The 14,649-nt window shown below is 40.8% G+C and overlaps 1 protein-coding gene across 1 annotated transcript in view; it reads left to right on the top strand.

Moving 5' to 3' along the window:
* Positions 1-1,248: 1,248 nt before the first annotated feature.
* UBL3 (ubiquitin like 3) overlaps positions 1,249-14,649 on the top strand; it is a 52,143-nt gene continuing 38,742 nt past the window's right edge. Inside the window, exon 1 of the mRNA XM_026049833.1 lies at positions 1,249-1,681. Within this exon, the coding sequence (XP_025905618.1) occupies positions 1,655-1,681 (27 nt within the window). The 5' untranslated portion in view covers positions 1,249-1,654. The remainder of the gene's footprint in view (positions 1,682-14,649) is intronic.

Genomic DNA, 14,649 nt, shown 5'->3' with positions numbered 1-14,649 from the left:
TCAAGGCTCTTCTCCTGGGCATTTGGGTGGGCTGCTTGGTGTCAGATCCATCCCTGAAAGCTGATAGCTTCCCAGCATTCCAGAGGGGGGAAAAAGCTCTGGATCCAAGGATGGGTGAGGGGAGAGTGTCTTGCCAGGACTTGCCCTCACCAAGCACAGTGGGAAGCCACAGAGGGGAAAGAGCTGCTAAGTTCTCATGTTAAAGGGAACAAATCTGTTTTAAATTCTTCTGGTTTTGCGTGAGAAACRTTGCTGAAGGAACCAGGTTACAACAGGTCACAAGCTCCATGGACCTGATTTTCTTGCATTATCTTTTTTTTTTTTTTTCATTTTCTTGGACAGTTTTTACAGGGTGCTGTGATAGGAATGTCTCACTTTGCACCCCTCTAAAAGGCGTTTTAACTCATTCAGTAGATATGCACCTCGTATAGGCCTTCTCTCTTTATCTTAGAGCGAGTTTAGTATTTTTCCTGAGATATGTTTATTGAACGGTGGCATTCCGAAAAAAAAAACAGACGGGAACATGGAACAAAACACCCAGTACAGGCCCCACTTGGGGTATTTCAGTTCCATAACAAAACACAGGGCCTCTTGGGGAGCAGGCGAGCTCCTGGGGGCTCCRTGCCCTTTCACCAGATGTTCCCGGCTGCAATAATTTCCACAGTGAATCCTATAGGAGCTCCCTATAGGGGAGAGGGGAGGGGAGGCGCTTCCCGCCCTTAGCAACGGTCGCTGCGGCGCGCGGGGCGGGGCCGCGCTGGGCGCGCGCTGCCTACAAGCCCCATGATGCCCCGCGGCGCCGCGTACGTGACGCGGCGGGGCGGGGGGAGCGGGGGGAGGGGGTCGGTCTCTCCCCCGCCGTGTCCCCTTCCCTCGGCTCGGCGGGCGCCATGTTGGCTTGAGCCGAAGATGCCGGGGGGCGGCTGCGGGCGAGGCTCGCGCTGAGGCCCGGCCCGCGGCGGCGCGAGCGAGCGCGGCGGCTGCCGGCCGCCAGGCGCGGAGGGAGGGGGGCGCCGCGGGGGCAGCGCCCGAGCCGCCGCAGCAGGGGAAGGAGGAGGAGGAGGCGCGCGAGGGAGGCAGGGCTGAGGCGGCGGCGATGCGAGCAGCGAGCTGAGGGTGCCCGAGGCGGCCGCCCTTGGAAGCCCCCGGAGCGCCGCGGGAGGGGAGGGGAGGGCGCCCCGCTGCCCTCCCGCAGCCGCCGCGCCGAGCGCCGCTCGAGGGGGCTCCGCGAAGCGCCGCCGCCGCGGGCAGCAGCAGCCCGCCCGGGTCGCCCCTTGTTAACGAGGAGGCGGCTCGGGCGCTCCATTATCCCGTGAATCATCCCGAGGCTGGGAAGGAAGGAAGGAAGAGCGGGGGGGAGACGCCGCGCACGGTCCATGTCACTCCGCAGTCTCGCCCGCTCCACCTGGCGCCGCTGGTGACGAGGATCTGGTGCCATCGCCGCCCTCCCGGGGCTCCCCTGGAGCAGCCCGCGCTCCACAGGATATTCCCCGCTTCCCTCGGGAAGCGGCTGCCCTCCCGCCGGGCGCTCGGCTCGCCGCGACGTGGAGCTCGCTGCCCCCGAACGGTGTTCGCCTCCAGGAGCTGCCTTCTATTTTCCCTTTTTTATTATTATTTTTTTTAAGTTGTCCTGAGCCATCAGAGTAACGTCAAGATGTCCAGCAGCGTCCCAGCTGATATGGTAAGTCTGGTGCTTCTCGTTTCACACTGCTGTTATGTAATAACGTTTATTTAGCCTTGCTCTGGCAGGGGGGATAGAAAGAAGAGGGACAAAAAAAAAAAAATCTCGGTTATGCATTTAAGGAAGAGAAAGTTCCCAGCTGGTGCCCCCACCCGCTGCTGGGTGCCGGTTCTGCTTTGGGTTTTGGTATCGCCGTGCAAAGCTGCAGGGTCGTCTTCCGAGGGGCAAATTCTGTGAATGTCGCCTCCTTCCTTTACCTTTGGCAGCTCCTGTCTGACTGCTCCTGCTTATAGGGGGTAACTGTGTTTTACAGCCCCCCCTGCCAAAGCCTTTCTGACGGGAAGGAGACTTAGAATTACTTATTCAGGCTTTTCTTTCCAACCAGCCGAAATTCGGTCCCAGGCTTCTCCCTTCTCTGCTCCTCCGCTTCCCTTGTTTCTTAGCAGCCCTTGGTCCTCTGATGCTGCTGGGAAGTTAATCCCTTCGCTTGATGCCGGCTCAAGAGCCAGCAAGAAATTCTCCCGCACTTATTTACACAGTGAGGTCCTTTGTGCACTCGCTGCAATCTGGACGGTTTTCAAGGGCACTCCTTGTACTTCTTATGGCCGACTGTACTTCAGCCCGCGTTGGACACCCGGCTCCGAACACTTCAGCTGGAAAGGTGGAGCTGGGCATGGGGAGAGGACCCAGGAAGAAGTGGGTCTGCTGGCTAATCTTTCTGTTCATCAGGTCCTTCTTGACTTGTATACATTTCCATAAATCACTTAATAAAAAAGAGTAGTGGCTGTGCTGTTTTGTTAGGTTACCCCTCCATTATTTTTCTCTTGTAACAAAAGATTTATGTCCACATTTAGAATATTTTAGCGAGCTGCCGGCTTGTCCTTGGCTTCCCCCCACCTCCTTGGGTTGCAATTACATCTTCTGATTATAACCTGCTGCAGAAGCAATAATGTAAAAACTGAATAGCCCTTGTTTCAGCCCTCCATATACAAGTAAATGGTGCATATGTATGACAAATAGGCTATTGAAATAATGGTATCATTTAGATGCCTGCCTTCATTGTTCCCTTTGCAGCTTTTCTACTGCAGGCAAAATGACAAAATTCTGCCCCCAAAAGCAGAAACATAAGATATAGATGATAACCAAACAGTTTTAAGCTTACAGGTTTTTATCTTTCTTAGAAACTATAAATATATTTTGCCCCCTGGAAGGAAAGAACAACGAGGAAACTGTTGCCTCTACACTTGATTCCTTTAAATCGTAATTTTCAAATACTATTCTATGTAAAATTTATGTTTCTCTTCAGAGTTCCTGTGATCGTAAGAATACTGTGAACCCCTTTCTCTCCTGCCCATGCTGCTCTTTGATTATATCAGAGAAAATCTTTGCTTATCTGTGGAGGGCTAGATGCAGATTTCTGTAGTGCTTCTCAAAGGGCCTGGAGGAGTCCCTTGCCTGTGACACCAGCGCTCGCTCCCTGCCCTCCTCTCCTCTCCTCTCCTCTCCTAGCCCGCACTGAGGGCTGCCGCCTCCGGGTGCTCCCACATTCTGCTGCCCAGGAGCCCTGCGGCTGCCTCTGGGCTCACGCTGTTCGAAGACTCCATTTTATAACTGCATACGAGTATAAATATAGTAATAAAATACATTTTTTTATTGAAACCCATTTGTTTCAGTTATGATGTAATCAGAATGCTGCTCTCGGGGATACCTAGGCCGAGAGAGATGCTCTATTCCTTCAGATCGGGAAGCAGCATGTTCTACAGTGATCTTTTAAATATTGAGTCATCACAAAGACATCTGAATGAAGATGTTATAGATCTCAGTCTAATTTATCATCATGGATAGGCTTATTTTTGTGTGTCCTAGGATTGTTTTGATTTGTTTCAGGGTTATTTATACAGTGTATATATGTGTGTGTGTTTGCGCGTGTGTATAGACACTATATATATTTTAGGTCTAGTTTCTCTCTGAAAGTTTGAAGTGTGTTTAGAAGCTTAAGTTATTAAATACCGGTTAATTTCTAGAACACTTAAAATAATTTTGGTTCTCCTTTTATCACCAGTCTCTCTATTTCAAAGGAGTTGGAGGAAAGACAATGGAATTGTTATTTGATTGCTTTTTAAAGAGAACCACTTACCAGACTGCCACTTTTTTATGTATGTTTTTATTTACCATAGGATTTTGGAGTTTGCATTTCTCTTATCCACCTACTCTATCATTTGCATTTACCAAAAAAAAAAAAAAAATTCATTTCCCATTTCTGTAGGAGTTGGTGTAGTTGTGATTGGGTGGAATATTACAAAGGCCTCATTCCATTTATTAACTCTGCTATAAATTGCTGAAGTTCTACAATAATTAGGTTTCAAGCTGTTTTGTTAGATTCATTAAATAAACTCACGATAATAATAARAATATTGTAGCTGGCACTTTTTCAAATGTGCTAACCTGCAGTGGGTCTCCCTGTCCTTCCTTTGAATTAACAAGGACCTGCTTTACATGGATTGCCATAGTTATCAAATCTTCAGTTAGCTTTTTACTTGCTTTACGGGCAAAATTTGAACAGGCATATTTAGTTACTCCTCTCCGTCAAAATACAGCAGATGTGACGTTGAAATGGTTAGCTGGTTACTTTTAAAATAATTAACATAACACTTCATCATTTGCATTCCACTAGCAAACTGCATGGTGACACACCACATTCCGAGCACTTACATGTTTGTGGTGAGTTACTGCTTAGCAGTACCAGCAGCACATGCTACTTAAATGTTAAAACTCCACTTTTGGAATGAAACTTGCTRATATTGACTTCTGTACTTGTGTAGTTTCATTAACTTAGTTGTGACTAGACATGTGTGGAACAGTTTTTAGAAGTTACTACCTAATTTTATTTGCTCTGTCATATAAATACTGGTGTTTGTGGTGGCAGCAGGGAGCATCTCTAAATACTTTGTGTAATTTCATCAAATAATTCATCAGTTTTGCCACTCACTAAGAGCTAGAATTTGGCTGTGAATAACAGTGGGCCTCTTTGCAAGTCATTTTATTTAGTAATAATAAAAAGGATGCTAGGTGGTTTATGGACTTGTGATGTTACTCATACTTTAAGTTGATCCRATGAAAAATGTCTTGCTCTTCACTTAAAACCTGATAATTTCATTACAAGCTATCTATATATTTATATATATATTTTTCAGTGGAGTTACCGCAAGAGTCTAGGAGGTTGAGTCTCTGTTATGATGCTTCTCCTTACAAATATAACTCTTCAGGCACCTGAAGTGGCAAGTAAGGTGCCTATATGACTGAAATGTAATTATTATGTTTTCTGCAATCTAGATCTTTCTTGTGTCAGTGAATTTTATTTAGGTCCCAAAAGGCTTTGCGAGGCCTTTCTTCCTTTGGGGAGTTCTTCGCATTTCCTCTAGGATACAAAATCTCGGTTTCTTTTAGTGTCACTGTTCCAGAGTGATGCTTTTTTTTTTTTTTTCCTCTCTCTCTGGTGGCATTAGATAAACAATGGTCAAAGCTAGTAATTAATTGGAGGTTTCAACATTATGTCCACCTATTGAATACCTGTGCTGAATTTGAAGAAGATATGTAGTTTGCAAGAGATTATTTTAAGTAAAACTTAAATGGCAAGTTTTCTGCTAAGCAGATATGAGAGGTAGAAGTTCATGACCTAAAACGCTTGCATATAAGACGAATGTTAAGAGGGAAATAAAAGGACTAACAGAGGAATAAAAATAATAAAATAGGAATAACAAACTAAATCCACACCTCAATAAATATCTCATTAGTGTCATTGCTTAGTGAAATTGTGTATATTCATGCCCTTTTTCAGGGGATTTAATGTGGGATAATGATCAATAGTCTAACGTGTATAGGAACTTTAGCACCCAAGAATAAGGTTCAGGCAAGAGGGAATCAAGGAGCAGTTAGCTTTATGGCAGCTGAGTGTTTTTTGTTTGCTTGTTTGTTTTATCCGATCTCAGTCTAAACAATTTTCATTTAAGAATAATAAACATAATATAAAGGCATAATATAATGCCCTAGGATTACAGAAGCAAAGTACTTTAGCTCATAGTAGTTTAACTTATAGAGAGAAAATGTAAGAAATCATTCGTCTCTTCTTTTACAGCTGCTTTTCGTTTTGGTGGGTATTTTTGTATGTTTTGAAGATTATTATATTCCAAGTTTTTTTTTTACATAAAGAACATAAAGGACTGAATGTCTAATTACTTTTGCCTCAAAACTCTCCCAATGGAAGTTTTAATTTGTTATGTTGTAAGATAGAAAAACCCAATAAGAAACATTTTTATCTTGACTTTTTTTTTTAACTGTTGTTTTCTGATTGTAAGAGATAGTATTATACTTGGCCTTCTAGGCCTCTTCTCCCCTTCCTGGAGAAGGAGTTGTTGGGATCTCTGTTGAAAAGAAGAGCTTGAAGGTGATCGTTCCTGACTCCCTATATAGCAAACCACTTTTGTAGCATATTGCAACTTTATGTGCAATGAGCTGAAGAACCTTCTTATCTGTTGTCTGCAGCAGTGGCCAGAGACATGCTTGTCAAAGCTGATGTCGTATATGCATATTTTGGGTATCATTCAGTATGATTTATACTTGCCGTCCTAGCTTTTTCTCCCTCAGATTAAAAGAAAAAAAATCTTAGCTGTGTGTCTAACAAAAAAAAAAAAATCACTGTAGTAATGACTGGCATCTCTATGTAGGATGATGTAATGTAATAAGGTGAAATTCCAGAGCATCCTAACATATTGAACATATTCTGAAACAGTGTTTATATGTCCTCCCTTTCATTTGCTTAAAGGATGAGCAACTGTAACTTGTGCATGAGATAATGATTGATATTTATGCTGGATATTGGTTCTCTGTGCTTCAGAAAACTTACATTGCCACAATTGCCAACTTCCACTTCTGTTTCTGGATTTTTTTTTTTAATCTCAACTTTTTTCTGTCTACTTCTGTTGTCTAATTTCATGAAATACTGGAGGAAATGTGTGCTGAAGGATATTTAACTCTTCCCTTGTTGGGAGTGCTGGCGGTAGTTGTTGGCAGGTTCTAGCAGGACTGAGAGATTTAAAAAAATGTGGAATATGTGACTGTAGCAAAATGGCAACCTCTGCAGTAGGAGCTCTGAATTTGACATATGGCAGTTCAGTCCTGACTTGAATAGGAACAAGTTGCAGCTCTCAAAGGTTGGGGCCCAGTTGAGGGACAGATAATCTGTTTCACACAGAAGCTTGTAACTGGTTGCCCTCCATATCTAAACTTACCAGCTCTCCTCTGTGAGCATTTTATTTTAAGCCATTCAAAGCCCTTCACCCTTTTCCTGAGTAGAAAAACAGGCTCTCTGAATATGGTCAAAAGCAGCACTTCAGTGATGCTGTACTCAAAGGAACCAGGAACAGCTTTTTTTTTTTTTTTTTTTTTTTTTCCTCCAAGTTCTTCTTGAAGATGGTATCTGTTATTGTTGAAAGATACGGTCCTGGCTTATGTTATGAGTGGGATATATTTGTTTTTATTTCTAGTGACTCAGATTTGTCTATTTCTGAGTAAAACTTGGCATGTAAAGTTTGGTGATGACCCTATATAAGCCAGTACAAAACTGAGTAAAATAGAGAGCTCAATTCTTACTCAGCCAGTGAGTGCTACTCTAGATTGCAGGAATCCAGAAATATCTGGAATGTGACTAATCATTCTTGTGGCTTTGTGTAAAAGAGATAGTACAGCTTATTTTCAGACTTTTCTTTGCACAGTACTGGTGATAAGCAAGTTTGTGCTTCTCATTCTAACCATAGTAAGAAGTGCTTTTCAATGTTAAGGGGTTTTTGAGCAATTAATTGAGCCTCCTGAAGTAGCAAGCAGTTTTGCTTGCCTAAAGTGTAACTTACTGCAGTTGCTAAAGGACTGAGCTCAGTCCTTTCAGTTCAGAAGCTGTTGAAAATTAGAGTGTAAATGAAGGATTTTAATATTGTTTTTCTTATGGCAAATCTAAACTCCAAGCCCCTGGCACTTCAGCTTAAGTCTAATTTGTCTTTGAAATTCGGTTATTATTAAAAATTACCCTGTAACTTTATTAGAAATGGTGCCTTTGATTTTTGCCGGCTTCTGGGATGCGTATGTTGCAGAGCATGTTAAAGCACTGACGGGAACATTTTTTTTGTTGGATATAACTCCAGACAAATTTAACTTCACAGACTTACCATAACTGTTACAAGCAATGATAGTGAAGAAGTAATAAAGAATGAAGGATTAATTTCCTTCAAAAAAAAAAAAAAATCTCTTTTTTTTTTTTGGCTATTTGAAAAAAAAAATAAACAGTCTTTCGAAGAATGCAAAGAAAAACAGACCTCCCGAGTATTTTTAAGAGCATCATTTAAAGAAGAGGTTAAGACTTCAACTATATCTCTTGGGCCTCAGAAGYATGATTCTGCTGCAGTACTTGAATATTGCTGCATCTGAGGACCTCTTAGTTTTTATGGAAATACAGTGCCTTTTCTGGTCACTAATCAGAATTTTATTCAGCACCTTGAGAGAAGACAACTCTTGCTACTTAYAGGCCATCCATGCCAAAGGCCTTTTCAACTTGAAGTGAGACTCTGCAAGTATGTTAAATCTGATTGAAGTTATAGTGTATTTTTTCTGCAACTTGATACTTTGTGTGTACCAAGAATTAAGGCAGGTTAGGTAGTTGTGACACTGATATCAATCATTACTCTATTTTTCTAATTTTGGTAAACAAATCTTAAAAATAACTTGCCAATGGCAGGACCACAGTTTTKTGTGTGTGTATATATAATGTATKTTTTACTTAAAGTTATGTGGGACTTTCAGTATAGAGCTAAATGGAAAGTTTGTGGCAGAGCTTAGCTGCAATGTTATTCCATATTATTGTTGTTATAGTGACAGAAACAAGTAAGAAAGTGCTTGAGTTTTATGTATCCTCTATAAATTAAGTAAAAATATGGAGTCTGCTTGGGAGTTTGACAAAYTTGTTCCACTTCCCTACCAAAMAACAAATCTATGCTTTAGTGGGGCAGAGGTACCAAATGCCACTTTATATTCAACAACATCAGGTCATACTCTAGAAATGTTTTTGTTCCGTGTCAACTCACGGTACTGGTTTCAGTTTCTGTTGAGAGCTGRCACAGATTACAGTTCYGACTAATTTATGTGAATGGCCTGGMCTGCTGCTGAAAAACAAAGGTGGTCTTATCCTGGAGAGCTCTCTAGCTGCAGCTGAGGATCTGGGTTTTAATCTGTGTGTCCRGACAGTTTTATGGGAATGAACACTTAACTACCTTTTCTTTTATTGAGGGGTTAGATTGAATCAGAGGGGTGTCCTCAGCTGCTCTCATGAGAGYTTTGTGGTCTTTATCGTGCAATATTCATTTCTGCAGGTTGCATAAGAAATTCTCCTGACAAAAGYGTATTACTAATCTCAAAGTAAACACAAGGAAGCTGAACGTGTTTTTCCTTTAGAGATTGTAATGAACAATATGCTTCATCTCAGAAATGTTCAGACTTTAAAGTCATATATTGTAACATTGGTTAGTATCTCCTCAGTGGAGTTCTGATATGGTAATGCTTTGTGGTCTGGCAGAAATCCACATTTCTGTAATCTGTTTCTGATGCTTATATTACGGACTACTTAAACTGTCTCAGGAATCTGACATAAAAGTTTTAATGCAGGGAAATACTGAAATAGTGATAAAATAGTGAAGCTCAGYGTTAATCAAGCATCATGTTGTTGGGCATTTAAATTTAAATTTGTTTTTCAAGATTGATTTAATGCTAATGGGTATGTGAATATTTGTGGCATATGCCAGGTAAACCTTAGGAAAGTTATTTTAAATTATATTAAAATTATTTTAAAATGGTAATCCTTTTTAAAATAGTAGTCCTTAACAACATTTGCATGCTCTGTGACTGACTAGAAGCCCGTGTAAGTTTTTAAAGCTTAAAGTTCCTAGTTGCAGTTTTTATTATTATTATTGAATTCTTACTTTTATGGACAGTATGGTGAACATCAACCTGAGCTTAACACAGTAGTATACTGTGGTGGTAGCTGATGTAATACATGTTAGGGCATATCAGATCTGAATATATCATTTTGGCTGTGAATGAGTGTACTTTTAATTTTTAATTGGTACAAATGAATTGTACAAGCCTAACAGTTCAGAGGTAYGATAATGAAAGCTTAGTTTTCATTTCTGAAACAGCGTTATTGATCTGTAATGCAATCAAACGTTATTGGACTTGTGTGTTTTAGTGGTTTATATTTTGTACCATTTTATAGCTATTTGACAGTAAACCCAGACTTTCAAAAACTATATTTTTTGAAATGGGGAGGAATCTATTTCCTAAGCCCTTTTGATTCAGAAATAATCAAYGTAACATAAAATCACATAAAAATAGTAACTTTCAGTAGAGACATTATAGCATGTAAGTGGTGATGAAAATAGAAAATTGCTGTATATTTATATGAATATTTAAATTTTTGTTCTCTAAACCATGATGTGCCTTCCAATAYGAGGAAGCGAGGGATATATGAGGAATATGAGGAACTTTTTTTTTTTCTGAGGGCTTCCAAACCTGTCACCTACTGTGTTTTCCTGGATTTTGCTGCCCCTTCCTGTGAGAGGCAGGATTAGCTGTGGCTGCTCAGCATGCGGGCGCCAGGGCTGCTCCCTGGGTGTCGCTCAGCCTGGTTCTGCTCCAGATAAAGCCGTGCTGAGCTCTGCCTCGTGCCGCCTGCTGGGGTTAGGACATCTGAGTTGGCTGTTTTGCCCGTGTGGGGAGCAGTTAAGGAGAGAAGTTGCTTTCCCTGTTAAACAAATGTGATAACTTTTCTTTGAGTCATTCTGGTTTTCCTGTATCTTCATTTGATAACTCCATATAGGAATTCCCCTTCATACATGGGGCTTGCCACATACATACATTTTGGCTGTAGAATWTGTAAGAATTGTTTGACATAAATATCCAGGACTTTTGTACCAGATGTAGTGTGCTATGTATTCTTCATTCCATAGTTTTCCAAGAAAGGCTGWCTTAAAGACTACACTTATGCTTTGGAGATGTGATAAATATTTTATGAGTTTAAACCCCATGGTAGTTCATTTTAAATATGAAGTATAAAATAAGGGAAATTTTTTTTCTTCCCCTCAAAATACAAAAAAACCCAAAAGTTAGTATTTCTTTTCATCTAAGYACAAGGGTGAAGTTTTAAATATGATATGTCAGACACCAAGATAAATCACTTTGTTACATAAAAATTCTCCTTAAGTCTTGTGGGATTTTCATCACTAATATGGAAATGACTAGAGAAAAAGAAACTGCATCTGTGTCTGATTTCTGACTACTTAGCACGTAGGCCACTAAAGTTTTATAAGAATCTGGTCTTCATGTGATGTGTGTGTGTTTTGGTTTTTTTTTTTTTTTTTTTTTTGTATTGCATATATTTGAAGTTATATGGAAGCTTGGGATATTCATTGCAAAACTATAAGCAGGCTTGTGATGTGTGGTCCAGTGAAGATAGTAGGAATATTTGCAAAATTCTTTTGGCTTGGAGACGATGGCCCCCTGTAAACTGTTTTCCCGTCACTAAAGGAGGAGCCTTCTAGGAGGTTGTTCAGAGCAAGAGTGCAGGTGCCCTGACCAGGGTAGAAGAGGATAGAGCTTGTCTGCTGGTGGGCTAGACTTAGGTAAGATGCAGGAAGGATTTAATGGGGGATATGAAGTTTTGGTAGGTGGGGACCTTGCTGTTCCCAAGGCAAGAGCCACACCTGCATCTCCCTTTGTCAGCTGGAAGGAGTAGGGCAAAGAATGTGAGGCTTAGAAGCTGAGGCTGTCCCTTTCAATACCCTTTTGTGCTTCTTGAGCAAATACAGCTTATCGTGGGCCTTCTGCCAGGGTGAACATAGAGTATGCTCTGTAGCACTGTTTATATCACACATGGGGAACTAATGTTAGGAGGAAGCTGTTCTACTTTTAAAATGAGGTGCAGAAACATTCAGAAATACCAGGATCAAGACTGTTTAGCAGGGTTCATTTATCCTTTTCATTTGTTCTTTGTGTGTAATAGTTTCTTCATCCAAAACTATTTGCTTTTGCCCTTCACAGGACCAATTCTTTATTCAGCACCTAGTCGTTGCTTAGTGATCGGATTGGTGCCTTTTCGCACTGCTCCAGCATCTCCTGGAAGAGTTGTCTAATTCCCCTTAAACCTTCCTGTGACACTCGTCTCGTTAACAAAAGTATTTCCTGAAAATCCATTCATGTTTCAAAGACTTTGGAAGAAGAGGTCATTTTTTATTCCAAGCTATGAAAATTATACAGTGTAATTTATCTGATTCATAGTAAATATCTGTATACAGTAAAGATGTTCATAGTAAATATCTTTCATAGATTCACAGTAAATATCTTTTATGTAAGGTAACTSTAGCAGGCCTGCAGGGGATGAAAACTTACTGCTTCTGAACTGTAGTTGGARTGAAGAAATCAGAAACTTTTTTTTTTTGATGGAGCTGTATATTCTARAAAACAAAAAAGTTGTTGGCATTCCTCTGGACAGCTCCTCTCAGCACCATCTTCAATGCTTGTGAATCCTGTTTGTTCAGAGTTGACTTATTCCATGCTTGTGCTAGCATTTCAATTAAGCTAGCATACTGTCTTGCTGCTTTTAGGTTCATTCCAGAAGACCTGCTGTGAACAAAGAGTAAATTTAAATGATGCWAGAGTCAGGAAAATATTATCCATTCATAGATGCTCCCAAGAGCATTTGGAGAAGGATTGTRACTATATTAAAAAGATATAAAAAGCAAGTTTTGAAGCTAATGCTTCCCTTTCTTTTCATACCATCTTCCTAGTAGTGTTAAGTTAGTGTTTCTTTCAGCTGTTATTACTGTTTGGGGATAGCACAGTTTTGCTGAAGTTTTTTTCTCTGTTTCAAAGAAACTGAAATTGTGAATACTTTCATATCACATATTACCTTATTTAGCTATCAGTTTTCATGTTTCTGCTTTTTGAGTGCCATGCTGTCAGTTCAAACCTGGAACAGGGAAAAACAAAAAATAAATGCACATCACTTTGTTGCATTCAAGAATTTGGTGGAGTGGATTATTTTACTATTAAATTACCTCTTGGGAATTGTGAAGTTTTGTATATTTGGTGCTTTTATGTTTTTGTTTTTTCTTTTTTCCTCTGTAGAAGACAGTTTGCTCTAGGGATGGAGCACAAACAAGGAGCGGGGAGTAATCAGGACTTTTACTTGCAGAGGGGCTACTTGGTGCTTACTCCCTTTTTGTTAGGTGAGTTTGAATTTTATCAAAGTGAGTTACCAAGGGTGCTGTCTAATGCCAGATAAGGTAGCGCAAAGGTAAATAGTTTCCTGCCTTTAATAGTTGATTTTGCTGCTACTTATCAGCCTGTCTTTGTCTTTGGGGGACAGCAACGAAAAAGAAGAAAATAGTTTTGCCGCTGTTGGTTTGGTTTGTTTTGTCTTTTTTCCTACTTGTCCTCAGGATATGGAAGTGAAATTAGAGGCAGAAGAGGAAAGATCATTTGGGGAATCCTATAGGTTTTCTTTTCTTTTAGCAGAGTTTTACAGTTTTTTCACTACTAGATTTTTTTTTTTCCATGGAAGGAGGAAGACCTTATGTTTGAACAAATTGAGAGTTTTCGTTATTTTTTTTTTTATAGCAAACAATTTTCTTGTAAAACAGTATCACAGCATGTTCTGAAATGTGGTATAATTTTCAGGAAGAGCCGTGACTATTTATTGTAGGAGATTGAAGGTTCATATACAGAGTCACATARTGAGAATCTTAAACTACTGTAGCCTTGTGTTTTTGTTCTGCCTTTAGTATAAAGGCAGCAATTTTATAGTTGTCTGTGGGTACTCTCTTAGAAGCTGTGTTGGCTGCATTTGGAGTATCTGCAGGGATCKCCTGGGTTCAGGAGGAGAGAGGCTTTTGAACTGAACCGAAACCTTCCCGATTGGGTTACGGGGCAAACTAGTGTTCGCTTTCAGTTGCGGACGTCTTGCACTGCCGTAGCAGTGAGAAGGCTGAGTGATGCAGAGGGGAGTCAAGTGACTGTGCCACCATCCAGTGACAAACACCCGGGCACTGCAGGCACCGAACCCCGTCACAGATGCTGAGTGCAGGTAGCAGCATGGAAACCTTCCGGCTTGTTTGTGGGCGCTAATTTGCCCTAGAAGCGTGAAGGTGAGCAAGAAACAGCCAAGAAAAGAAAGATTTAGTTTTTCTCTTTCCGCATACAGCTTTGTGCTCTTACTGATTAAATTCACTTGTGCAACGTTCTTAACRTGTCAGATGATAACACAATTTTCTGATAAAGAAATGAGATTTTTATCATCCCCTTAGCCCCACCAAGCACAGAAATTCCCATCTGAATCAATCCCCTTAGTTAATACTCTTATTTTCAGTCATGGTGCAGAACAGAGACGGAAAAGTAACGTGCATTGCTTTTCCCGGTCACAAATGAGYGAGATGCATCCATGTAAGCACAACCTCACCTTCAGCTGAAGAAGATAYGCTGCTGTCCAGCCTAGGCTGTAAAGCAGTAAGGCTTCAAGGACTTGCTTCACTTGCCTGAATTTAGACAGTTAGTGCCATTTCACACATGCAAAGGTATCCAGGATATCCAGAGAGAGCCACGTGGCTCGTGGGAGACCCAYACCTTCCTCTGGGAGAGCAACTGCGGCCATGGGAGGATGTTCCGCCGCCTAAAATAGCACTAGATGCCAACATTTAGGTAATTCTTTTGTGCTATTAACTGTTTGGAGCTTGGTGAATCTCCRTTAAGTCATGTGTGTTTGTAACATTTTTCATATCCTTGGTTTGGTAGGTTGTCTTTTCCTGGTTTAAATTTATTAAGCACTGCTTTAAAATCATTGAAATCTTTAGCTTGTGGTAAATTACAGTTATGTC

This window comes from Nothoprocta perdicaria, unplaced genomic scaffold (assembly GCF_003342845.1).
Source record: "Nothoprocta perdicaria isolate Ctin4 unplaced genomic scaffold, notPer1 scaffold_62, whole genome shotgun sequence".
In the NCBI taxonomy this organism is placed as follows: Eukaryota; Metazoa; Chordata; class Aves; order Tinamiformes; family Tinamidae; genus Nothoprocta; species Nothoprocta perdicaria.
Note: the sequence above shows the minus strand (reverse complement) of the source record. Positions and strands in the feature narration are given on the sequence as shown.